Below are 26,525 nucleotides of genomic sequence, written 5' to 3' on the forward strand. Positions count from 1 at the left end.
GCAGGCTGGCAGCAGGTAGATACCCAATAAGTAATTTGATCCTGACACCACTTCTTAAATGAGAAAGGCTGTGATGATATAGACACTCAGCAGGCACTCAGTGTTGGGTTTTATATCTTCTTGGTGGGACTTCACCTGCAGGGACACTGGTACTTTCCCCCCTTCCCCTCCACCCATCCCCTGGCACCAGATGGTGTGTTTACTCACAGGGACTCAGAGGACAAACCAGAATCCTGTTTCATCACCTCTTGCAATATCTAGCTTTTCCAGGGGGCAAGGAGGGGGGCCTTCTAATTTTCGCCCTATCTCAGCCTGCTTGGCTTGAAGGCGGTGGAAACCCAAAGGGGGCAAAGGGGAGACTAAGCTGAGGCTTTTTAGAGACTCCCATGCTTTAGTATGTTTTCTGCTTTAACAAGTCTGGCAAGGGCTTTTCTGGAGTGCACCTGGTACAATTCTGTCCCACAGGATGATTTGCTTTTGGAGACTTGGGCACAAAGTGTCTATTTTCAAGGAATAGAGAGCTCTTTTGGACATTGTGCAAAGGGCAGGTTTTTGAGAGGTTGCAGCCAAGGTGTCTGTTGCAACATGAGTCATATGTTGCTATAAGAGCCAGACAAGATACAGAATTTGCCTCTGGAGTAGATTGGAAGGATTTCCTTATCCTTTTCCTTATGTATGTCTAACACAGTTACTTGGTCAAAACAGACTGGTTGCTTTGTAAGCATAGTGTTATGAGGCAATGGTCCTTAGGCCATATACAGATTCCTTTTGTTTTTGCTGTCTAAGAATGAGCTAAAAAATGCATACAATAACATTACTGAAATGTTTTTACTTGACATATACATATTCATGACTTAATGATTCTGTGCAGCAGTTTGTAAGAGATTCAAGTCAATGGACCCATGATGTATTCTCAGGTTTAAGGAAGCGTAGTAAATTGCCTCACTGGGCAATAAGTCATCTGTGACAAAATATTTGGGTATCTCAAACCAGGGATCTATGAAGTAAATGTTGTCTTTTATACATGGCCTATTAGATATTAATTTAGATTTAATCACAGCTCAGAAAAGAATCTTTTAGTGTTTTATTATTAATAAACATTAAGGAAAGGTCTCTGAATAATCTGTTTCCTGTGCAAAGGTACCATTAGAGCTATATGAAACTCATTGGGGAAAATCTTGAAAGTCGAGAACTGAAAATCTTGCCCTTTCTTTGTATGTTGAGCCAGAATGTCAATGAGGAATTTACTCCAGAGTTTTCCTTGCAGAAGCTCACTCAGAACTGCTGTCATGTACTGGACATGCAGCCACCAGGGTGCCATCTCCCCCTGGGAATAAATGCTGATTTGCCCTGCAACAGATCCCTCCCAGAAATGGACCAATGTTTGAGTTTCATCATCATCAAAATGAATCAGACTGGAGCATCTCTTCATGCGTATCTCACATATTGGTAGTAAGAATGGATGATTCACCCACCTGAAAAGCCACATGCAAAAGGATGCAGGAGCATGTTTAGAGGAAACATTATGGTAGGATATTCTCTCCCTTTAGTCATTCCTGTAGTAATACCTCTAAACACCCTCGCCCCACTGAGAATGACACAAAGCATGAGAAAGCAGAGGGCAAGATATGGGGGAATGGGCAGAAATGTTGTGGAAGGAGTGGAAAATGTGCATGCTATAAAGCCCAGGTGGTGTTAGGTCCTAAAACACATTAGGTCCTAGAGAGAGGCCTGCACTGAGACTCGCTGTTGCTGTGACAGGGAAGCCCGCAGGGACTTACCACTCCTGCATGTGCTTTTCTGCATCAGCCTGAACGCTTCCCTGCTCAAACAGTAACAGAAAGCACTAAATATGCCTTGCCTATGGGCTACCCCTCTCGGTTGACTGCCTCCTGGGAGGGCCTCTGGGTGTACGTGCTGCCTCTCCACCATCCTCTACCCTTCCTTCCTCCTTTCAACACCCCTGCCCCCCCCCGCTTATTCCCATACACACTTGCGCGCACACACACACACACACACACGTGCGCGCGCGCGCTCCTTGGCTACTGACAGGCTGCCAACTGCCTCTGCACACAGCTGGTGTATACATGCACTCCTTCTGCTGAGCATGTTTTTAATTGAGGAGCAGATCTCTTCAGTTTCTTGGCTGCTGCTCGGGCGCGGGGATGTCCGTTTGTTTCCTCGTATGGGGCCTGCCTTTGAACAGTTGCCTGTTATTCCTAAGCAGTGTTCACCCATGAAGGCTGACAAGCTCAGCTTGCAAGAAACTGTGTTTCTTAAGGACGCGCTGATTGTTTGTTTATGGCTCTCAACAGCTATTTCTGACAGAAAAGGGATTCAAGTCTCTTGCTGTTAAGCAAGGGCCCTGCTCTGTCTTCTTTACCCTATGGATCCTGTCCAGAAGGTTGTGTTTTATTCAAACTCTCCTTATTCACAGAATCACAGAATGGTTGTGGTTGGAAGGGACCTTTAGAGGTCATCTCATCCATCCCCTTTGCTCAAACAGGGTCACCTAGGGCAGGCTGACTAGGACTGTGTCCAGACGGCTTTTGAATATCTCCAGGGATGGAGACTCCACAACCTCTGTGGCAACCAAACCACCTCTCTGGACAACCAGTTCAGCTGTGGGCTTGAATGCTGTATACACAGGAATTACTTATGAATCCGTTCTGCACTCTCTTATGATAGCTAATAATTCAGTCTATTAAACACAGAGCTTTCTGCCCTACAAAATGTATCAGTTAAGATTAGACTGGACCCATTACAGAGCATTGGCAGGGGCAGAGCTTGGAGACCAGATTTTGAAACATGATTGTGTGATTGCTTTTTAATCTGGCAGTTTCTTTAGGGAAGTATGAGCAGTGGTGGCTGTGTTGGGGTATTTAGTTTTAGCACTTAGACTGCTCACTGAAAGACTGTGCACTCCCATCTGTTAATTAGGTCTCTTGAAACTCCATGAAGTGGCTTCAGTTACCTCCTGATTTCTCAAACATAGTAAAAACACTGACGTCTTTTTCAACACTAGGATTAAGAGTCCAGTTTCTGATGGCATTTAAAAATGCAGAGACATATATCCAAAGGGCTCCACTAGTTTCAACAGACCTGTGCTAGTTTAGGGCAGCTGAAGACCCACAATGTAGTTATTTTCTGTCTGATTTTCTTGGTTGTTCTTTTGCAGAAAAATAAACTTTGATTTCTAGCTAATACAGCATTACCAACATCACTAGTATCTGCTGGTGCCCCTGCAATGCTTTAAGCTTTGCAGAAGGACAGGAGAGAAAATAGACTTTAACCTTCTTCCCAGTAGCTGGATTAGGATGTTAAATTGCTGAATTCATCATAAATCCCTTCATTCTCAGTGTAGCACTTCCTCATGCTGCCAAAGATGAAATTACAAATAGCAGCCATCTCTGAACTATGACTCAAATGGGATGCATGACTTCGACCTCATTTTTCAGACCCTCCTGCTCCAACCTGTCAATGTAGAGTTGGCTCAAGAAATCTGGAGTGGAAAGAAAATAGAAACACATATAAATCAATGTCTTCGAAAACCTCATGGTTTTGCTGAAGAGTCAGGAATGGTATTTCGGCACCTAGGGTATTTCCTCGACTTCCTCTGCAAAGCACTATGAATCCTATCAACACTGAAGAGGTCCAAATGCAAATGTTTATGTAAAATCCAGTTTTATTCTGCTTGAAATAAATGGTGAAGCAGCAACTGATTTCAATGGGAAAACGTGGAGCCTTAGTGACTGAAGACAATTTAGCAAGTGTTAAAGTGCCACCACTCACTTATCTGTTTCCCTGTCTTATCTGTGTGCTCTACAGTATTTTTAGGTTTTCTTATTTGAAAAATGTCACAAACAGAACAGCTGGTTCTCCCAGTGACAGTATCCTATCTGCTTCATTTTCATCTATGTAGCCATCGTAAACAGGAAAACAGAGAGCTCCCTTTAATCCAGAAGCGTTCTCTACACAGTGGGCTTTGTCCCCAAATATTTTAGCTGGCAGCAGAGAGTAGAGGTTAAAAAAGCCCCTCAGAAAGCACCACTTTGTTAGGAAATGTGTAAATTAGTCAGTTTTCAAGTGGAAAATATGAATATGCTAATTCCTTTCCGGAGGTGAGAGAGGCACTCCTGCTGTCTTTGGTCTTGGTTTCAGTCTTCCTGAACCTCCTGAGAGTCTAGGTTTAAACTAAAGCCCAGTTCACCCTGGAAGCAGAACTGAGGTAGCTTCAACCATATTTAAATACAGCTGTTGCTACCCTGTTTCTAGGTTGACTTCCCTCATGAGTGTAGACAGGGATTATTTGTCTGAGAATCATGTCAGGAAACCACTCTGTAGGCCTCTTATTCTGTATTTCACTTGTCTTATGTACCTCAAATTGCCACTGAACTGGGTACATACAGGGAACAAGATAGAGGCGGGACTCCGAGAAGAATAAGAAGATTGGAAAATGGGTGCTACGTATGGGTTAGAGATGGCAGCGTTCCAGCATGATCCTATAAATTCCTAGTCTGGGTGAGCTAGTCTGTGAGTATGAGTGACTGAACTAGTTTTAAGGTTTGTCAGGGTCTGGCTGATCTAAAAATGTTTCTCCCTGTAAAGTGAAGGGCTGAATTTGACCGTTTAACTAGCCCATAGCAGCTTACTTCATACGGTCGGCAATACAGTTTTTGAAGGAGCAATGGGAACAGGGGAGATGCTGCCAATTGCTAATCTCATGACTGAAAAATGGACAGAGTAGGAAATATATTTTAATAAATAGGAACACAGCAACTTTAGAAGAAGTTAATTAAAAAGGTGTCTGGAGGTGTAGTAATTCAGTAAACTGTGATAAATTTTGCCTCAGTCCTTTATTCGGTTTGTTCCATCCAGTGACTTTTATTTGAATCTTAAATCAGTAAATGAGTCCTGTAGGTAACAAAAGAGGAAAGACTTCATGTTTAATACTAAAATGTTGACTAAGAAATAATATACACTCTCTAGTTTTTACCATAATCATAAAAAAAGCTTTTATTCTTCTGGAAGCGGTACAAATGAATCATACCTACAGCCTAAAAAGCAATTATTTATTTCAGCAGTTATAAAAAGACAACCATGGTCTGTAGTAGAAGAAAGGGGCTCCCTTTGTAATATTAAATTCAGTGCTTTTCAAATATCACTGCTATAAAGCTTGCAATCCTGCATAGAAAACAAGGATATGAAAAAAGTTATTTTGGGGAATATGAATTTCAACCTTGTCTCAAAGGGAAAATAGGAGTCTCTTTCTGGAATTCTCTTTTAAAAATGTCTCGGTAGGATAGGAATCCGTACATAAAAGAAATAAAAACCGATGGAAGACAGCACTGAAAAATCCTGTGTATGTGTGTGTATGTGTGTGTTTTAAAGGCTGTGAGGCCAGCTCATCTCCTAATCTGCCAGCTTTTGGTGGATTCAAGCACTGTATTAAATCCAACTCAGCTCTTGAAAGGATTTTATTTACGGGTGTTTCTCTTTCTTCCTGAATTGCATACAAGATATTCCCATTCCATCCTTCCTTGTCTTGCTCCATCAAAACCTCACTTAGTCCCTGTGACATACTAGAAACCTTTTGGCTCTGATCTCTCCTGGTAGATGAGGAAAGACTGAGGTTCGTGTAGGGCTGACCTATTAAAATGCTATAGCAGTTGTGAAACATACCTTTACAGATGTGAATTGCTCTCAAAACACTGGGAATTTGGGTAAATCAGAGGTTTTCTGGAAGGACTTGTTTGAATTCATAGGGCTGTTTTTGATCTCATGAGCTGTGCTGTAAATAGGAGGAAGAATGACTTCATTGATACCAATGCATTTGCATGGGTGAAATTAGAATCCAGTTCACGGTCTTTGGAGCATTTGTTTTTGTTTTCTTTGAAAAGTTATGTTTTCAAAGTAATTGATGGCTTGAGAAAAGTTTACTCCCTGACAGTGCAAAATTTTCTCCAACAGTGTTAAGCCCAACTTTGTGCTTAACTCCAAATTATAGCTGAGCAATAGTCTTTCCTCCAGCAGACTCAGTACTGCTCCAGGCCTCAAGCAAAATCTGTGTGCAGTTTTCTTGGATATTTGAAAAGTGGATTCATTTTGAAGGTGTGATTAAAGAAAAACAAAATCAAAATTTTGCAATAGATTAAGGTAACAGCTCAGACTGATGAAACTGGTTGTAAAATTCAGCTGGCTGACTTCAGTGAAATCAGGATTTCTCTCAGAAATCAGTAATGTCCAGGTTGCGGATCTTAGAATTTGACTGGCCACGAGGGCTGGTGCAGAGCTCCCAGAGAGCCTTAGCTCTACCTGACTATCGAGAGGAGGTTTGAAATGCTGTGCCTATGCTAAGGAGCCCAATTCATGTCACACCAGACTGCCCCATCTTCTTTGGGAGGACCTCCACGCCTAGTAATTGGTCATGTTGGATGGAGATGCCCATGTGAGCTCAGGCGTGTAGAGGGAGAGGATCGTCGTAATCATTCTTGGAGACAGATGCAGGAGAGAATGTATTTATTAAGGTGCATAAAGACATGTATGATATGTTCCGTGCTTTTCTTACATACCTGTCAAGCTGCGGAGTCATTTTATTATTAATGTGACACTTGGAATGGCTATTAGTAGGTCTGTGTCATCACTTCAGGAATGATATCTTACACTCCCAGGGACAGATACTATTCATGCACAAAACTCCTAGCCAAGTCAGAAAGTTGCACAATATCCATCTGTAGCACGAATCCCAGCTTGGCGCAAATCTCATTTCAACACCAAGATTAGCACAAATTAAACATAAGATCTGTGCCATTTTAGCAGCTAAGATTGTACAGAGCCCTTTAGCTACAGCTGTGGCACGCAGGGAGTCCCTGCAGAGCTCACGGCACAAGCCGCAGCGAGCATCCAAGGGCAAAGGAGCAGAAGTAAAGCATAAACTCCCTTGCAAGGCGGAACAGTTCAGATGGTTGCTGTAAATGATGCTAAGATCACACTTCCTCCCCTGGCTCCTGTGGAGCAGCTGGTTTTCTGGGATTCACTAGCAGTAAGCAGTTACTGGTTTCTGCTAAGCAAAGAGGCTGAATACACACTTTAAGTATGCTCCTATACACATATTGGTGCAGCAGGGACAGCTACAGTCAGACTGGAAAACTCTCTTTATTCAGATGAGGTTGAAAAGTGAAAGATGAGGAAGCTGTGGGGGCTGAGGCTGGGTGGGGAGAATTGGGAGATCATATACAAAAGAGTGTACTGACTCATAAAAAGGCTGTAGAGGAAAACTAGAGACAGCTTAAAAAGAAAAGAAAATGGGGGGAAGAATGGAGATAATCCTGTGAGTTCTCTTTCAGATCCCTACATATAAACATTTGTTAGTTTTATTTACTCACCGATTAAAATAGCTCATAGCATAATATATACACAAGTTATTTAGGAGTTTGAGTCTTGCCGAAAATCATGGGGACAAGGCTGCCTTTAAGGGCATTTGAAAATTGTGCTCAATCTGTAGCACAGTATTTTGGCCTCACTAAAATTCTAAAGGGAGGCCCTGAAGGAAAGCCTACATGTTGCAAGAATACTGCTGGTAATAAATACTGTACAAAACACCATTTCTGTGTCAGCTTCTGAGCATGTCTTTATTTACATAAATGAGGGTCCCTTCTTCGGGATCCTTTGCATTGTTTTTTAGAGTATGAGGAGAACTTTCTCTGGTATCTTGGCCATGTTCTTGTAACATCGATCAAAATTCTCCTATCGTTCCTATTAGCTAAATCTGGGGATTCATCTTTCTTTTCCCTATTTGCATCAGTGTTCCAGGTACAGGGAGCCTACAGACTTGGATGCAGTATGACTTGATGTGTAAATGAAGTTATTCATGTTGTACAGAGTATGTTTCTAAAGTGCTCTGCAGTGAAAGGCTTTCCTATAAATGCTCAGTGATCTCTGTAAGACCTGCTTCTGATTAGCTTGAGTGCAGTGAAGATATCTGCTCGTAAATGGAGAAGAATGAAATTCCTGAGTTATGCAAATTTGCTGAATAACTCAGAGTAAATTATCATAATGGTCCCACCTAGCCTCAAAATCTAGGAAACATCAAATTGTATTTTGAATTTCCTTCACCTTACGGAGGCAGCTCTGCTCCTCTTCTCAGCCAGAGTGTGGGGAACTTGACTCCTCCCTTAAAGCAGCCAAACTTGAAGAACTAGAGTAGCTCTCACAACCGTGGCACCTGGCATGTGGAAAGAATAGCAGGGTTTGCTTATTTAAATACATCTTTATATCTGAGTCTTCTGAAGACGACCCCCCCCCCCCCGTTGCTGCAGCATCTAAATGCTTGTGAGACAGTTGGTTGACTGCATGGAGTAGGGTCTAAATAACAGAAATCTCTCACAGCCTCCTCCATTCTCAGTATTTATGTTCAGAGACTGTTTGCATCCATCCACCTGTGCATCCCATTTCCCTGTCCCCAGATTTCCCCCCTGTGTGGTGAGCCGTTTCTCACTCCCAGCATGCAGGGCATGGGACAGCTTTTCTGAGCTGCAGAGCCTGGTAGAGGGGAGTTGCAGCCTCTCTGGCTCTCATTCTTTCTCTCTTCCTTAACTCTGCAGTCATGCCTAATTCAGTAGTCATTTGTGTGTTATCACAAGATGTTATTCATGCCTGGGGGGGATGGAAAGATGGGCATCTATCTACAGAAAATATCAGCACTATCATACTTAAATATTGGCGATAGCGTAGGAGGCAGTCTGCTGGGAGTGCTGAGCACTACCGGATCGGGCAATTGCTCAGGTCAGAAACATGGAGGTTCAGCACTAAGGACCCTCCATGAAACTGCTTTTCCTCTGTAAACAGGTTTCTACTGGCTATCTCAAAGGCACATCACTGTTCAGACTGCTTCCCTGTATAATGTCACTGTTCCTGGAAAAACACAAAGTGGTGGGAAAGCCAGCAGTAAGAGCATCAGCTGTTCACGAGAAGTTTAAATGTTGCCTTTTCCTAAGAATGACATTTAATATTTGGTCTATTAATGAGAAGGCACCATCAGGACAATAGCAGTCTTTCCCTCACTGCACAGAGTGATGTCACTTAAAGCCTTGAATAATTTTTAAAAACTATTAGTGTGCTGAAGGAGGGGGTGGCTGGGAGGTGGAGAGGGGGGACGGGGAAGTGAACCTTATTTTGGAAAGGGAACACTACATCTTTGTGCAGCAATTTTTTCACCCCACATTTAGGCTTGTTAAACAGTAAGCTGAGTGTTTCAGTCTGTAACCCAGAGTCAGGAGAGGGCCTGGCACAAAAACATGAGATTTAAAATTCTGTGTCACACCAGCTGTCTAGTAGCAGACAGAGGGGGTGGGTTGTGTTCGGGGGAGGAAGGATAGAGCAGGGGGAACAATAACAAGCAACAGTCTGATAGATTTACTAGAGCTTAGGGCAAGATGCAGATTTGTTTGGTGACTTCATTCACGTGGCTGGCCTGGTCTGATATAATTCCAGTCCATGTTTCCTGTCTTGATATTTAATCCAGGGCATGAACAATGATTCCCCCCTCCCCATCGTTGCGCAGGCTGCAACTAATCACAGAGCCACCCTGCATGAAACAAACTGGACAGCTGCCTGTTTGGCTCCTGCAGAAGCTGAATATATTCACTTTATATAGTACCACTGATTAAAGTTTTAATCTGTGTTTGTTTCTTTGAGGGTTTCTGACAGCTTTTTCGCACTGGAGGAATGGGATTCCAGCTAAATAGTATTACGTGCCTTGAATGTACATGATGCATAAATATTGCCACTATATGTGCTCTTCAAAATTTTTCTTTGCCTTTTTCCAAAAGGGACTGTTCCCTTTTATGCTCCTTGTTGATATGACTTGTTTTCAAAAGCTCTTTTCTTAGGAAAATGAACAGGATACAACCAAAGGACGTACAGGAAAGATTGCGTGTATGCTGCCTTTTCTGAGACATTGTAATAGCAAGGAAGCAGCATCCCACTTGGGGAGGTCAGTGTTTCCAAGTGAACACAATATGATGCACATCTATACTCAGAGTAGCAGGGAAGTATTCTTCCCTCCCAGCCCCTCTGAGCCTATTGTGCAGTAAATGTCACAATCTCTTCCAGGGGGAGAGGCTACAAAATAGGCATGTTCAAGTATCACCCATCCTGTACTTTGCAGGTTTTCCCCTTTATTTTGAAGCCAAATGTTCCATAAGTCATCTTGACTGGCCAGCTACAAAGTAACACTTGGTCAGACTAAATATATACATCTTTTTCAAATAGTAAGTATGCAAAGTCATACAGTATGGTGCCTTGACAATTTTTATTTTTAAAGCACAAATAGAGCAATACTGAGGACGGCTCTATATTCTTTTCAGACTTTGGCAGACTTTGAGACTTTATTTCCCTGAAATGTACTTTCCTCTAACAGAATTTTTATGAGCGTGCACACTTTTCCTGAGAAAGTGATGTGCATCAAGCACAAGAGAATTCGCTCTTCGTGAAGAAAAGCAGATTAAGCAATAGCTCATTCTTTTCAAAAGGGCTAGATCTTAAGAAACAGACCCCCCCCCTTTTTTTTTTTACTTAGTATTTTTCCTCAGCTAATCCATACCAACTGCAATGGCAGGATTTTTTACATGAGGAGTGATGGAAAACTGAGTTAAATTAGAGAAAGAACTTGAAGATTTCAATAATTATACTGGCTCCGTACAAAATCTGAAAACAGAGTTCATCATGTAGAAGCCCTCTACAAATTTCACTGACTTTTTTTTCGGAGTTAAGATACCAACATATAAACATTCAGGTCCAGTTTATTTCTGTATTGAATTTGCCCTTCTGATTTTGCCCTTACTGACACATCAATTAATGACAAAACTGGAGCATTTGGTTGTTCCCATAGGGTTCCTAGTGTTCCTTGCAGATCCCTGTACTTCAGATTGTCTTGCTGAAGCCTCCCTTAGCCCTCATATACATACAGTGTTTGATGCAGACCAATTGAGTAAACTTTGCCTTTACTTCTTTTTTTGTCATTTGGAGTGGGTGTGTGGTGCTATGAAAAGATACATAGCAGTTATTTTCCTCTTCTGATTGGGAGTTCTGTTTTTCAAAGTTTGGGCAAGACATAGTTGCCCTTCGTTAAAATGAAGCTAAATAAAATCATGACAATTGATCATAGATCTTATGTCATCAGAAAAGAAAATACTTTTCATTGCTGTACCCCTCACATACCACTGTCTGAATAAAAACATTACAGCTGTATGGGGTCCTATGCCACCCTCCTAACCCCAGGTGGATAAGGGGCTGCATTCACCCTAACCTTGGGAGCTGAAATCAGGCTTCAGATTGAGTTTGTAGTGCTAAAGAGCTCAAGCCTGTCTTTCTTATCATCATGTGTCTTCATTATCTGTAGGGGCAGGTGTTGAGGAAGATTCCCTCTTACCTTCTTCCATTGCCCCCTTGCTTCCTTCCCCCTCCCCACACTGGAATCCCTCAAATCACCAACTTTACTGGTGAATTGGTGACCAGCATTTTAGCAGTGGGGATGATCAAAGAAATTGGGCTTGAGTGCAAGCTGAGGTCCTGAACTCTCATGAGGGAGTATAGTAACAGTATAGTGTTAATGTCAGTTTGCTCAGAGTGTACCTGTAACACTTACAGGCTCTGTCCACTCCTGGAGAAGTTATTTCTCACTACTTGTGCTATTACAGTGGCTTTTCTATAAGAAGAGTTTTAAGAAATTGCCTCTCCAGTTATACTTCATCTAGGCTTGGTAAACACATTAGAACCAAAATAACCAAATGGGAAACTGATTGATAAGTCATAAGCAGGAGCGCTATCTTTGTGAAAGGTTACCAAGAAGCAGAGGCCATGCGAGAGACATCCACTGATCCTTTGTATGTCATACCAGTTGCAATCCCTTTTGGAGGTGAAGTTGTACATTTCTCAAAAATACCTGTTTGCCTAGTTGTTTAGAAAACTTAGTAGCTACAGTGATAAAAGCCACTGGCCAGCCAGCTAAACTAAAATATGTTGAAAGAGTATTTTCCATGTACAAAAGCAGTGGGGATATTTTCTGACCTTGAGTTATTTTCATGTAGTTTGAGAAAAGTGATTGTGTGTTAAGCACAAGCTCCATCTCTACTTTGTACCAGTACCTCTTGTTTCCAAGATTTCACACATTTTCCTTCTCTCATTTGTTTTGGCTGTAAATCTGCTGTCCCTCTGCTCTGTCTTGTCTGTCTCTGCTGAAATCATTATGCCCATTTCAAGTGTTGAACATTTCATGTCTTTGCATACCTGTACCACAAGTGCCTGTGCTTCAGAGCATGCAGACTGTAATAATCTGCTTACAATGAGAAAAAATGACTGCATCATCGTCTCATGATTTGACTAGGTCCCATGCAGTTCAGGGTCCAATTTAAAGCAAGTCGTCTTGTTTTTAGGATCTCACATAAACCATCACCTTTTAAGTACCAACTGAAATCTGTTCTTCTTTCCTCACCCACTTTTTAAGTATTTCATCTCTCCTGCTGTCATTAGTCTCTGATTATATTGTTTTTAACCTAGCGCAGTATTTTTGTAAACGGCCTGTGTAGAAGAAACAATAAGTTACATTTGTTGTTAACCTGAGAGAGAGTAAAGCAAGAAAACTGGTCTTCCTCTTTCAGTTAGTGAACTGAAAAAACAATAGCAGTTGATGGTATCCTACTCTTCAAAGTCTGGCAATCTCAATATATTTCTGAGTTCCGGTTAGTGCTCCCACAGGATCTTGAAATTTGACTGATGCTGTCCCATAGTCTGTGCTGTAGGATTTGATGTTTGTGAATTGATTTATACATGGTTATTAACGTAGGCTTTGGTAATGTAATGTAAACACATCACTAATGCAGTGATGATGACGATTTTTTGGTATGCTTTGCATGAATCAACACTGAGCTGCTGGGAGAGAGAATTTCCAATTTAAGTGATTCCGTTAGTCTGAAGAACTAACTTTATCTGAACAACCTGGTCTCTTCTCCCTGGAGAGCAATGCACAGGGGCATGGAGCCCACCCAGGTTACAGGTCACACCAGCATGATACAGCCAGGGAGGGCACCTGCACTTGGGAGCTGGGAAATGCTCTTAATTCTGCTGCTTGGATGTGGCCACCCAGAGGAAATCTGGGGGAATCTGCACCAATAAGTTAGAAGGATTTGGGGTCCAAAGCAATAAACATGCATCATAGTCTGCTCTTATGAAAATGGAAGGACAGTGATATCAGATAAAACTGTTGATTTACCTACAGGTAACAAAAGAACAGGAAGAACCTTCTAGATTTGACCCATAGAGAGTCTCTTGTTTCTCTTTTGCCACATTTCATTGCTTATCTTGTTTTGCTAAAATGAAATAGGCTTATAGCAATGTTATAGTACTTATTCTAACATGAGAAGCCCAGCTCTGGCAGGAAAGGGGAAAAAAGAGCCTGTCAGAATTCTTGTATTATGGGGTGGATGTTTCAGTATGGTCATTTTGCTTTCTCTCTGTTTCTGAATGAGCTGGTCAGAGAAACCTTCCAGAGATGGAAAGATGAGCAGCCCTGGATCGCCTAAGCTAAGAACATGATGGGACTCTAATATTAAAATAGGGATGTTGTTGGGTGCTTTTGTTAATGGACCCACTCCATTAACAAAACGGGTGTCAAGCTCCTGCTCATGTCTTAAACATGCTAATTATAAAGCTTCTAAATGTAGAAGAGGAAGAATCCCTCCTTCCCCTCAAAGGGAGGATAACTCTTAGTAATTATTTGCATGTGCAACCATTTCCATTTTCTTTAAAGTTTGTGGTTCTCCTGAAGAAGTAGCTTTGTAAAATATTCCCCTGCAGACAACAGCTTTCCTTTCTCTTCCTGACGCCCCTATCAGCTCTACTGATGTCAGCGATGAAAATCAGGGTCCTGGCAAGCAAGCTCGAGCAAAGCTCCCTGCATCAGTTGATGAAATTAATGCCCCTGACATTTTCTTTTGCCTCTTGCAACAGAGCAGGCAATAAAGAGTGTACCTCAGCTGCGGCAGTACAAAGCTTTGCTTAAAGCCACCGTTGCTGGTGATTTAAGCCAAAACACTGACCTTTGCACTGAAGTGGCAGGTGCCCAGGGACACACTCATGTCCCTTAGTTGTGCTGCAAGGGCACCGACCTGCAGCAGGGACTGTGCACAAGACAGCTGGGGGCAATATCTTCTTAAAGTGCTGTAGCACATTTACTTTAGGTAGCCCCTCAGTGCCCTGAATGGGTTTGCCTTCTTTTCCTAAGGAGTGCAGAACCAGCGTGAAACCAGCTGCTGTGTTAAATTCAGGCTTGTGCATGGTACAAACTAAAGATCCCAGGCCACTGAGTTTCAAGGACTTTATAAGAAATACCTGGCTTGCTAGATTGCTTTAACTAACCATGTTTGCCCTCCGAACCAATTACAATGGCCAAGTGAAACAAAACAGGTTAGCTTAAAACACTGCTGAATCTGACCTTCAGCCAGAAAATTGCTTGAGCTGTTTGACCACTGCAACAGGCTAACGACATGCTTGTGGCTGCTTGATGCTTCTCCATTAAGGAATACTAACTCACCAAAAAGCGTCACCTGCACTTAGCCTGTGCATACCTCAACTTCCGAGCAGCAGTCCATGAGTCAGTGGCCAAATGCTGATCTCTGTCCCACTGAAGATTATGACCAAGGGCAGATATTGCCCATTAGTCTCTACTAGAGATATGTAAGCAGAGTTTAATGCTGATTAACTCTTAGATTTCAGCGTAAATTTCCCAGGATGAAGTTAGGCAAGAAGTCTTCTATCACTTTGGCAGCACCCACAGTTTTACTCTGTATACTGAGGAGATGCCATTAATGTGAAACCCTGTGGAATAAATATGGAACAACACCATTTTAACCAAGTCACTGAGTAAAACCTAAGTGATTTAGATAATTCTTTGGAGGCTGTGTAGGAGTGAAGGAGCAATTCGTTTAGCTAGTTGATGTTCTGAGTTGTGTGATTATGGGGCAAAAACAGAACAGTTGGCAGAGTTACTTAATTCCCCCAACCCCTCTGCCTTTACTCCTCTCCATACCTGCTCAGTCACTTTAACTCACTCACCTTCTCTCAGTAGAATAATACCTGAGAATATGGTTACTGGATTCAAGCACACTCTTTGGGGGTTTCTAGCAAATTATCATCTCTGGGCTTGTAGATGCACTGGAAGTGTGTGAGCTTTTTGAAACTAGGTAAAAGTAGTGTTACTTGAGTTCCAATTATGCCCTATTGTGACAAATTTATGTACAAAACCACATTTAGGTAAAACCTCAACCCTGAGGAACTAGCAAACTAACTGAAAAGGGGTCTGAAGGGGAAACACTGGGGTGGGGGGAGTGATTTGCTTAAAGATACATCAGAATTAAATCACAGAGGTAGGAACATAATCTTGGGAAAAGATACTTGGGCCTTAAAGAAGTTGGCAGGCATCAAAACACAGTAAGAGATTCCCCATGTCTATTTGTTTCCGTGGGAGTTGGGTGCCCATATAGGTTTAGCTAGCTACACCTTGTTAGTGTAGATCTCATTCCTAGTTTTGCCTCTGGCCAGTGCCTTTTATTGTTTCTCTGGTAGCAGAAGGGATTCATTCATTTCCAGGAAAGACTATATGGAAATAGTCAGCTTAACTATCTTAGTGACTTCATCTCATTTGATTCAGAAGTTATGTCTTACCTACCACTGTTTTTCCTTATTACAAACTATACACTTTAAAAACATTTACTAGGGTTATTTTCATTAGGCTCCAGAGCAGCCCTCTTTTACCACAACTGATTCTGACTTCATACTACACTTGTGTGGGTGTAGTTGCATTAACTTCAGTGGAGTTATCTCTAGTTTACACTAGTAATATAGGGCCTACCTAGTGTGAGTCACCTGTTAAAAATAAATTAGAAGAAGGCTTTTTTTTTAATGTTGAATAGAATTAATATAAGTTAAATGTAGACCAATGAGTAATATATATCACAACAGGTAACACAAGTTGAATGGGCACTGTAGTTCTCACATGGTGCACATACAGCAAGAAAAGAAACTGCACTTACTTACACAGATCTGGTAGTATCCATAAGCCTCTTGCAGGTATCAGCACTGGGAGCCCATAAGAAGGGGAAGCATAACACCACCTCCATTAGCTTGCTATCATTCTCTTCTGTCAGCTTGATTTTGTTGTCAGAAAAAGGATATTCCCTTTAGCTTGACCAGAACTGTCTGCTTCTAAGTTTATCCCTGGGCTAAAGACAGTTTAGCAACCAGTCCTCCATACACAGATTCCTCCTGTAGAGAAAAACCAGAATAGCTTGCCCTACACCTTTTCCAAAAATCTCTCCACAAAATTCTAGGAAAACAAAATAACTGCACAGAGTATTGCTGTTTGCTGACTCTTTCTATTTGCTCCAACCACTTTCCTCTTGTTAATTCATATATAGCTGCTGACTGTAGCCAACCATCAGTTCTGGCTGTGCCTTTAAAAGGGGGCAACTTCTAATTTCATTGCTTGCAATAACCTCATTTGATTGAAGGCAGGTGCAGTTGTTGGTTTGCAGGCTTAAAACAGGTGGATGTCCACATTGTCTGCTTTTCCAAAAGCAATTTAAAGGCTGTGTTTGAAAACAGCTTTGTGTTATCAACACCTTTTTACAGTGTTTGTGAGTGGTATTGTCAGACTTTATTTTTGAAATGCTGAAAGTACAGGAATACAGTAAATTCATTGCTAGCCTTAAGAAGCAGTATGGATGCAGCTGCTAATAGCATTTTTTTAAGTGTATGCATGCAGTAGTGATACTGAGTCTATAAACAAGCTTCTTCAACTGTGACATACAAACTCAGTGTATACAGACACAATCACTAACTTGGTATACATATACCTTGACTGTAATTGGACTGCAGGTGTGGAAACAACAATAAACAGCAATAATAAAAATGTATATATTTTTCTTAAAGCACCTGTGATGAGGCAAATGCCCTTTTCCTAGTACTGGCATCTGTGATAATATAATTTTCTAAGGCAGTAAAAATGTTCTTGAATAAGAGGAGTGTTAAAGGTGTAACTGACCCGAAAAGCTATGTTATTACTAAAATGCAAAGAGCAGCCTAAGGTTGGGTCACCTCTTTAGAACATATAATAAAATTTGAGCTAATCAGGAGTTTATGAAATATATTTTTGCTGGAATGTGATGCTTGGTTGAAAGCAAAACACTTTACAAAATCATATGAAAGTCACTGAAATTTCTTCTTCGACCAGTAAAGGGAAGAATAGTTCTGACAATATTAAAACACACCATTAAACACTTTCAGGGGAAAGAAGTAACTCATAAATAACTTCATCTGAAATTTTAAACAGTCATGTTGTACTTATATAGAAGAAAAAAACTGAATGCAAAAATTTTTTATTTCTTATGCATAAAATATATTTTGTCAACCTGGATTAAGGTAGGTGGGTGATTAGGCAGGGTTTTTTCAGCATTTTCTTTCTTTTTGAAAGAAAATTTAGTGAAGTTCTGTTTTTGCCAGAACTTCCAAATCTAAATCTCTGCAAAATTGAATTTCTGTTCTTCACCGTTTTGTGACTGAACTGAAAAGTTCTCTTAGAATCAGGTATGTCCAAATGGACTCTCATTGTATTTGTCAGTGTCATGAATGTCAGTAAGCTGGAATCTTGATACTGCTATGAATGTCTGCTCTTTTACTCAATTGCATCTGTTCAAGTTTAAATAAGCAATTCTTCACACAGTAAAGTGTAAATGAAAAATTTTTAAATCTTTTTAAAGTTAATATCTTGGACTTTTATGATTTTAACATGGTCAGTAAACAGCAACTGGTACAAGCATGAGTACAGTTTCTAAAGGTAATATTGGATTAAACATTTGACAGCCAGGATACATTATTCATGCTTCTTATTAAGAACAAAATGGCACTTCAGCCCTTTTCACCATGTTTTTTTCTTATTTTTATCTTTTGGTGTCAGACAGTACCCCTTCTCTGGGTATTTTGGGCCTGACTGAGCCACAGTTTTCCATTTGCAGTAGCATCAGAGATGAAAAAGCAGAACTCAAAGTTTATAGCAGTACACCTGTTCTGATGATATTACCTATACATCCGAAAAATGGGGACCATCTGTTAGTGTTAGGCTCAACAGGACGTCGATCTTGCAGTCCTCCTCACAGTCTACAGTGGGACTTATTCCTGTCACTACTTGTTAAGATTTGAGATCATTAGTTTTACTTTACAATACAATGGCACTGTTGAGCCCAATCAGAATTAATGCCCCATTTTGCCTGGCATTGTGCAAAGCCATTGCAAGACCAGACTGTCATAGGATAAAGAGCTCATTGTCAAAATACACACAAACACACCTCTGCAGCTAACTATACGGCTATATAGCCATATAAGTAACTATATGGCAGGACTCATGATTAGCGCCTTACTCTGAGTGTTGACAGCTTTGTGCCATTGCCTACTGTAGAGGACAAAATCTACTATGCAAGAAGAGAAAGAGATTTACAGCTCTTGCAAAAATTAATATAGTGGAAAGCTTGGATCCTTGGGCTAGGGAGGTCAAGAGGTACTGTCAGTGTGCTTATCTGCTCTTTCCCTTGCTAGTCCTGGGCTTAGGTCAGATCCCAAGATACGTGCACTGCACTGAACTGAAGTTCAGTGGTCTGGCATCTGGGATTCAGCTGAGCAGAGCACCACTCTCGCCAGGATCTAGGCTTTCTTTATAGAGCAAGGTTGCTGTAAAACCACTGGGGCCACCGCTGCAGGTTTTGCACTGAGTGATCACAGCCACAGTGACCGGATGTGCCCAGGACCACCACTACATCTTAGAGGACTCTCCACAAATAGGGCCCCACTTACCTGCTGGAGGGAGATATAAAATCCTACATCTCAGCTCTAGAAGTAGGTTTCTGCCTTCCTGTTAAAAGTCATTTAGTGTATTAACTCATTCTCTTCTCGTCACTACCCACCCTGTCTTACATGAAAAAGGTAAGATGTATAGACAGTTTCTTAAGGTGCATCTAGGCAAACACACTCCTCTTCCTACTGAAGTGGCAACAGCCACTGAAGTTAGCAGAAGGGAATGGCTATGTCAGGCCTGGGACAGTCTCATGGCACAAGTCACTGTGTCTTAGACTTTGCTTAATCACTCCTGATTTCTGACCTCATTTTCTTGTCCTCACCACTAGAACCTTCTTATCTCAGTTGTATTTTGTTCTTTTCCTGCAGGAGAAAATACAAGAAAACATCACAGAGGTAAGAGTAAATCTCAGAGGACTGGAAGGTATTTGTGAGTTGTCTGTGTCTTTTTGTTAGGGGATTTGAAGGAGGATTTTCCTGTAACCAGACTGATTTTGTTCACTGGGAAATGCCTTTCTACTGATTGTTACCCTCTTTGAAGGTCCATCCTGCACTGCTGCTCCAAATTCCCACTGATGTTAGTGGCAGTGCTCCCTGAGTAAGGATAGAAGTATTTGTCCTTGAAGGTCAAACACTAATAAATGTCACTCTGTTACTTCTGCAAGTTCTACTAGTTCTAACTCTTATTACTTACTCATGCTGTAATAAAAAATGGACTGTGGGCTTTCAGTGTTGCTAATGATCTGTGCCTTTGCAGGAGATTGAAGGAAAACTGGCATCCTGTTGATTAATAGGCTCTATTACAGCTACCCAATCTAGTTATCTTACTGCCTCCTTGTGGAAGGGAGGCCTAATGGGGGTCTTTGACAGATTCATTTTTCTCTCTTTGGAGGCCTTTTGCTTGGTTGCTTCAGACCATAAATATTGCAGTGCAAAGTTTTTGGTGCTAAATTGACTCCCCCTCCCCTGCATCTGGAGTATTAACTGGGGACTTCATCTTACAGCATGCTGAGCCTCTTTAGTTCCTGTTGACTTTAACTGGGTTGGAGACTCCTGCAGAGTACTTCCTAAAGACGAAACCCTGCAGCCCTTCTGAATGTGCCCTTTAATGTCGTGTGATGATAGAGGGAGCTGGCAGATAAACCCACCTTGTGATGTGATGGGCTAAGATTTTGCAGCCACCTGATGCTGAAATGACCACCCCAGCCCAGTGCTGGCAGGACAGACTATGCATGTGCTTGTGTGTCACAGCCACGAGAGGCTGAGGTATGGTGGCTGAAGCCACTGATGAGGTGCATTTGAGCTTTGACAGTTCAGTGGAAAATGCTGATTTGCAGATTTCCATGTTGAACTGTGCAGGGAGGCATTGAATAGTGCGAGACACTAGAACAGGGAGAAGGTGAATAAATGTTTTTGCTTATGTTCCTAAATGTAGAGCCTACACTGTAACTCTGCAGCTCTACTTTTTTCCTCATTTCACTGGCTTTCACCTTGATTGTTAATTAACTATGACAATGTCTGTGGCCAGTGCTGTTGAGTTGCTGCAAGAAGATTTCTTTTGGGTTTAAATGATTTCCAGGATGAATGTTCACTCTGTCTGTGTGTCCTGTACTATTTGTGTCATCCCAAGTACTGTGTCTTGATTCAGTGTGTTTTCTGCACACATAGCTGCAGTCAGGCAGGTTTGCACTCAGCATTTCTTCTGTATGGGAGAGGTTTGATAAACTTCAGAAGAGACATGATGTTGAAAGCTCCTGCAAGCCCAATAAACAGCTGTATCAACTTTATACCAAAACTTAAATGTCTCAGAAATGATGATGCATTTAAACTTACCATGACGGGGTAAGCTTGTGTCCCTTCTGATTGGGAAGTTTTTGTTTAATCTCTTCATGCTTGGGCTGTGCTCTGTGTCTAACGCTACTGTCTGTGCCTGCTGTTCGGCTGATGGGATCAGTGCTTGCGGCCGCTGGGCAGATATCTTCTGTGGCCGTGTGTTGTGAAACAGGTGGTATTAGCTCTGCGCGGGCAAGAGGTCACTCCAGGAACCTGTGCAGAGCAATTGCAGAGCAGCTAGTAATGATAACCTCGCTCTGCAGGCGCTGGCAGGCAGCCAGGGGGCTGTGTACTGCAGCAAGGTGGTTGCTGTGCCTGGGAACTGCACTTTGCATGTGTGGAGGGCAAATCAGTTGGCTAGTGAGCTTCTGAGTTGAATTTGCCACCTGCTGTGTGCTTAAGGTATAACACTGAAAGGGAAACTGCACGTATTGCCATCTGATGCAGAAGTGTCAGGTGCTAATGCACCTCCAGGAAAAGGATGTGGCAGGACAGCAGTTCCTTTAAAGGCTTTCGAAAAGTTGCATTTCTCTATTGAACTAGTAATTCTAAAAATATACATAAAGTGCTTCTTTGGCACGAGTCTTGGCCTTCGTTTCCCACATTCATCTACTGTGGAGTTTTCTCTTCTTCCTTTGTTACATTTTTCCAAACTGTGTGGTTTTTATGTCACCAAGCTCTGGAGGGTGACTGGCAGACAAACTGAAATGGTCTTTTGTTTGCTTTTGCATCTTCTTCCTCTGTTTTCTGTTTTGGGAGTATTATTAATAGTTACATAAGAATGTGTATGGGATAGCAAGCAGCACTTAACTATGCAGGAGAAACACTGCTGTTGTCTGTACCTGTAGTATAAGGAAACAGTTTCCCTTGAGTCCAGATCTGTTGAGAAGGAAGAAGAGATACATGCAAGAAAATTTGAAGAGAAAGAGTGTCAAAGTAAACTCTGAGCCGAACTAAAATTGTAATTGGAAATGACAGACACTGACTCTTGCATTGATCATAGCATTAACTGAGTTGATGCAAATACTTTTGTAACTGTAATATATTGATATGATTTTCCTCATAAACTTGGAAGTTTCACAGCTGTCTAGGCAACCCTAATTTCATTAGTCCCAACCTAGTAATTGCATCTGAACCACTGAACTGTGATGTAAATTAATCACAGCAATACCAAAGAAGCAGGATATTTAATCAGAGCTTGGGTCATCTATCATTTTCCCATCTAGTTCACTGTGGGTAAGTGAATAGTAGATAATTTATTAAATAGTAACTAGAGACATAGTCAGCATGAGAGAGAACTAGCCAGGAAGCTGAAATACTCTTGAACTTTCAGGTCCTGAGTTGTTTTTGCTTCTTCCTGCTCCTGTGAGACTTATGTCACATCTGGGTTCACTGTTGAAAGACACCTTGAGACACCCGGCTGTGGGGTGCCTGGCCCTGCGGGTGCCCATGTTTCCCTGGGAGATTAAAAGGGAAGAGAGCCTTTCAAGTAGCCCTTTGCAATCCCCTCCTAGATTAGATTCATCTGCTTGGGTGAAATTTTGCCAGTACAGTCAGTTTAGCACTCCTCAGGACTCGCTGAACTCCTCTTTATCTTCTCAAAATTTATGAAGTGAATAATCTTTGTGTTGGCTTACACCACACACATTTTTCTCTGTTACCATCCACAGTAATGCATTTTTACTCAGCCAGTAACATAGAACTGCATGTGTTGCCATTCTGGTTTAATTGCATGTTGGTTAATTGTACTGTTTAATTTTCTATTAAGATGCAAATGTCTCTCACTGAGAATTCATTTCATATGAAAGTTAAGCAACAAGAGTTCTGATATTTTATCCATCCATCAGGTTTTTTCCCCCCCAAACTACCTGTTAGTGCAGTACCTTAAGTACAAAATAGAAAACACAATGTAACTAAACTGCTTTCTAAATATGGCTGTGACTTGAAAAGAAGTGTCATAATAGGCCATGCAAAATACTAATGTAATTTCTTTAAAAAAGAACCCACTAATTAATAAAGGTAGGCTTCTGATAGAAACCACATGGCCCAAACAGCAAGCCTTCACTAATTTTCGTAAGGATTTTGTGGTTGTTTCTTCTGCTGATACTTCAGCTAATCAGGTGGGAAGCACATATGCAGAGGTGTTCCTTTCCAGCCTTTTCCCTCCTCCTTTTCCCTGTTCTTTCTCCTCTGTGTGTGTGCTTCTCAATTCCAGTTTGCTCCAGCATTTAGTTGCATAGTCTTGGAGAAAATGTGAATGTGAACATGTCCTTCCTTAAAAACATAAGTGATGTATTCATGTCAGCATGTAGTACAAGAAGTGAAACCATTAAAGAAATATGTACATGCCCAAATGGCATTACACATAAATGGAAAAGGATGTATTTTTTCCAATTTTAGCTGATAATCATCTTCAGGGTTACTCATACCCATACATTTTTAGATGAAAATAATCTACCTTCTCTTCTGAGTTATTCCGAAATGAAGGTAAACTTCTATCCTTCTGAGGTCTGATGCTAGGTAATTGTTAAGTTATGCATTTACTGAGGACCAGATCCTATAGTTTTACCATGTAAGTAAAGCTCGGTGTGCTCTGGATTAATTTTCTGCTTTAGCACTGTTAGGACTTTCTGAACAGATCTTTATTTGAATGAAGCATCATCACTGTCTGAAAGCTGATGGTCAGAGCAGAGGCAGTTGTATACGGTGATAGTTGACATTGTCATTGATACAAAATCAAAGAATAATTTAGATTGGAAGGGACCTCCAGGGGTCATCTATTCCAGCTCCCAATACTTTAGAATATCATTGTGGTCTTGATTGATTAACTCTTGTCATTCATCATTTTACTTAATTTGACAATATGTTTAGTTCTATAGTACTTTCTTCTGATACCATTTCATTTTCATAGCTTATCTATTGACCTTGCAAGGTTATCTTAATTACAAATAATAAAAATACCCTTAATTCCTTAAGCTCTGCAAGTGATTATAATGCTGCTTAGCTCCAGTTTTTCTTTATATGTAGTATCTGAGCGACTCTAGCAATACAGGATGCACTGAAGGTTGATACCCTAATCAGTAACACACACATGCGCTCCAAAAGTTCTTTGTAAAACATGATCTTTTGGGTGCTAAGACCTCCTCAGCTCACTGTATCTTCTTGGAACCTGCAGTCCTTGTAGGACTTCTTGGGACTCTGTATTTCAGGGGAACTGAGGTTAAATTTTCAATTCAAGACGGCTAGGGAAAGTGCAAAAAAAGATCTGTTAACTTATCTGTATAATATTACAGATGGAGCGGGTTCTGTTGCCTTTAGTTAAATTTAATGAATACTTCATTTCAATAAAAAAGTTATTGATTCATTGAGTGCTATGTGTTCAGTGCACTGAAAAATTACAGGTGCTTTGAGAAAAAATGGAAAATGAACGTAAAGCTTATAACATAATTAATCTATACATGATGGGGCCAAATTAAAGCGGCATTGGCAACCTTAACTTGGTATTTCCTAGCTTTCTGATTGTTTGACTTTGCAACCTGAGTAATCTTCTAATATAATTTAAGTGCAATCAGAAACTGGCAGCATTACACAGCTCTGAAAACGAGGCTGTGGTTCAAATTAAAGCTATATGGAGTTTGTGTTTTAATACTAGAAAAAGTTTATATTACTTGGCTGTGTGTAGGGAAACTCTGTGTTGGGAAGAAAAGAGGAAACCTACCCTCTGGAAAATCCTAGCTTTTGTTATCCTAACACTTTCTATAAGAGAAAACCTTCAGAAATGACTGAAGTTTTTAGCTACCTTCATGCTTTCTATCCTTGTTCCTATTCCCCTCTGTTTACTAGAGTTAGAAGAGGTAGTGAGATTGAACTTCATACATATATATGCATTTTTGACCTGCTCTTGAAATTGTTTGGTTTTCCTACTCAAAATGAAGCAGCCATTCCTTAATATGATGTCTCTGGTAGAGGAACAGATTATTTTTGAAGACCTGACATGAATAATGGGTCATACCTTCTTTATTTAGAGCGAGAATAAATTAAAAATAATTCTGAAATATGATTAAATAGTGACAAAATCTTTCTTGCTGATATGCATTGCTATTTTATTAAAATTTATTTCTTCCATATCTTATATTACATGTGCTGAATAATTATCAATAAAATGCAAGTTTTTAGTGATTAATGGCTATTAAAGTATTGAATGAGCATAATTTTTCCAGTTGATTAAAATATACAAGATGTTTTTGGTTGTGCAGAATTTGTTTTGACAATAACACATTTGCATACCAAGGAATGAACACTAGCAGACTGGAAAATGGAAAACATAGCTTATGTCTACTCGAATACTATGACAACAATTGTCCTTAACTATAAAAAGAACTGTATTGAGGTTTTTCTGTGTTCATGTTTAGGTGAAATTCAGCCACAAATTTCAGTATCATGTCAGCAAAACTGACAAAACACTTAAGCTTTTGCACTGGTCTTTTGTCCATATATGACACACTCATTTTCAAAAGATAATCATGGTATCATCTAGATTCAGCTTTTACAGACACTCTACAGATCTGTTTCAAGATTTTGGGTCACATTTTTGCTGGACTCTGGAAATATGTATATATGACTCTTACAATAGCTGAAAGGAAACCGGGCTGTTTGCATCAATTTGTTAGAAGTTATTTGCAATCCGTGTCCCTGATTTGCAAGATTTACTCTCTTTTTTTCCATATTGAAAATGGAACTTACGTTCAAAAATTATGGACTTTGATCAAGACAAACTGGTATCAAACATTGTTTGGTATCAAACATTGTTTGGTATCAAACACTCAAACCAAAATAGACTTTGAGAAGTATAGATTTATTTATTTATTTATTTTAACTCTGAGCATCTGCCAAGTTGTCCTGATCAAATCTTGGGGAGAGGGTACAGTGGAAGCAGTCTTGTGCCTTCTATTCCTTTTCTAGGCTTTTTGAGATACACTATCACCCTTCTTCTGGTATTTTGGCACTTCTGTTTCTACCAGCTGGAAGCAAACAAAATAGTGTATATATGAAACTGGAAAGTTGCATAGGAGAAGAGTAAACTTCTTTTCACTGGGTCAGTTTGACTTCTTTCAGAGGTATCTGATGCTCCTCACACTGGCTTTTATTTTTAGGTAAATCTAAGTGGCTTGCTTGTGTTTTGCAGTTTTCCTTCTTTACATGTGTGGAGTATAATTCTGCTTTTGGGTGCACTGCTGCCAGTAAGTGTTCATTTTCATTTTAGCTGATCTCAGATCCCTTACTGAAGCCTGTTTGGAGAATTAGATTAGGGTGTGGTGAGGGGGTGTAAGAGGGAGTTCTTCTCCCATGATTTACACATAATTTGTACAAGAAGGATAATAAAACTTAATGAAGAATTCAGTTAAGTCCTATATTATTACTTATTAGACATGATCTTCTTCCTGTAAAATACCATTGATTTTTTTGCCCCTGAGAAATGAATTACTCAGATTTGCTGAATGCAACCCAATGAAACCTCCTTTGTGAAAATGACATTAACTTTGGTGGTCATGCTGGTAGGATAAGAGGGAGGAAGCTAGGAGGGTTGCTACTGATGCAATCCATCTGTGGATAAATTGAGGCTTCACTTCCCAAGTCTGGATGATAAGAGCTTACACCACTAATTGGGGCATTCTTTTGATGGAGCCTGGCATCATAAGCTGTTAGCAAAGGCTGAGGTTGCTCTGTAGAACTTCTTTTGTCCTTTGTTTATCTCTTATTTGCACTGTAATTTATTAGTAATCTCTTTATAT

At 40.6% G+C, this 26,525-nt stretch overlaps 1 protein-coding gene across 1 annotated transcript in view; it reads left to right on the forward strand.

Annotated features, from left to right (window-relative positions):
* PDE1C (phosphodiesterase 1C) overlaps nt 1–26,525 on the forward strand; it is a 308,630-nt gene that overhangs the window by 106,964 nt on the left and 175,141 nt on the right. The window contains exon 4 of the mRNA XM_067291281.1: nt 19,270–19,296. Coding sequence (XP_067147382.1) covers nt 19,270–19,296 — 27 coding nt within the window. The remainder of the gene's footprint in view (nt 1–19,269; nt 19,297–26,525) is intronic.

This window comes from Apteryx mantelli, chromosome 2 (genome assembly GCF_036417845.1).
Source record: "Apteryx mantelli isolate bAptMan1 chromosome 2, bAptMan1.hap1, whole genome shotgun sequence".
Lineage (NCBI taxonomy): Eukaryota > Metazoa > Chordata > Aves > Apterygiformes > Apterygidae > Apteryx > Apteryx mantelli.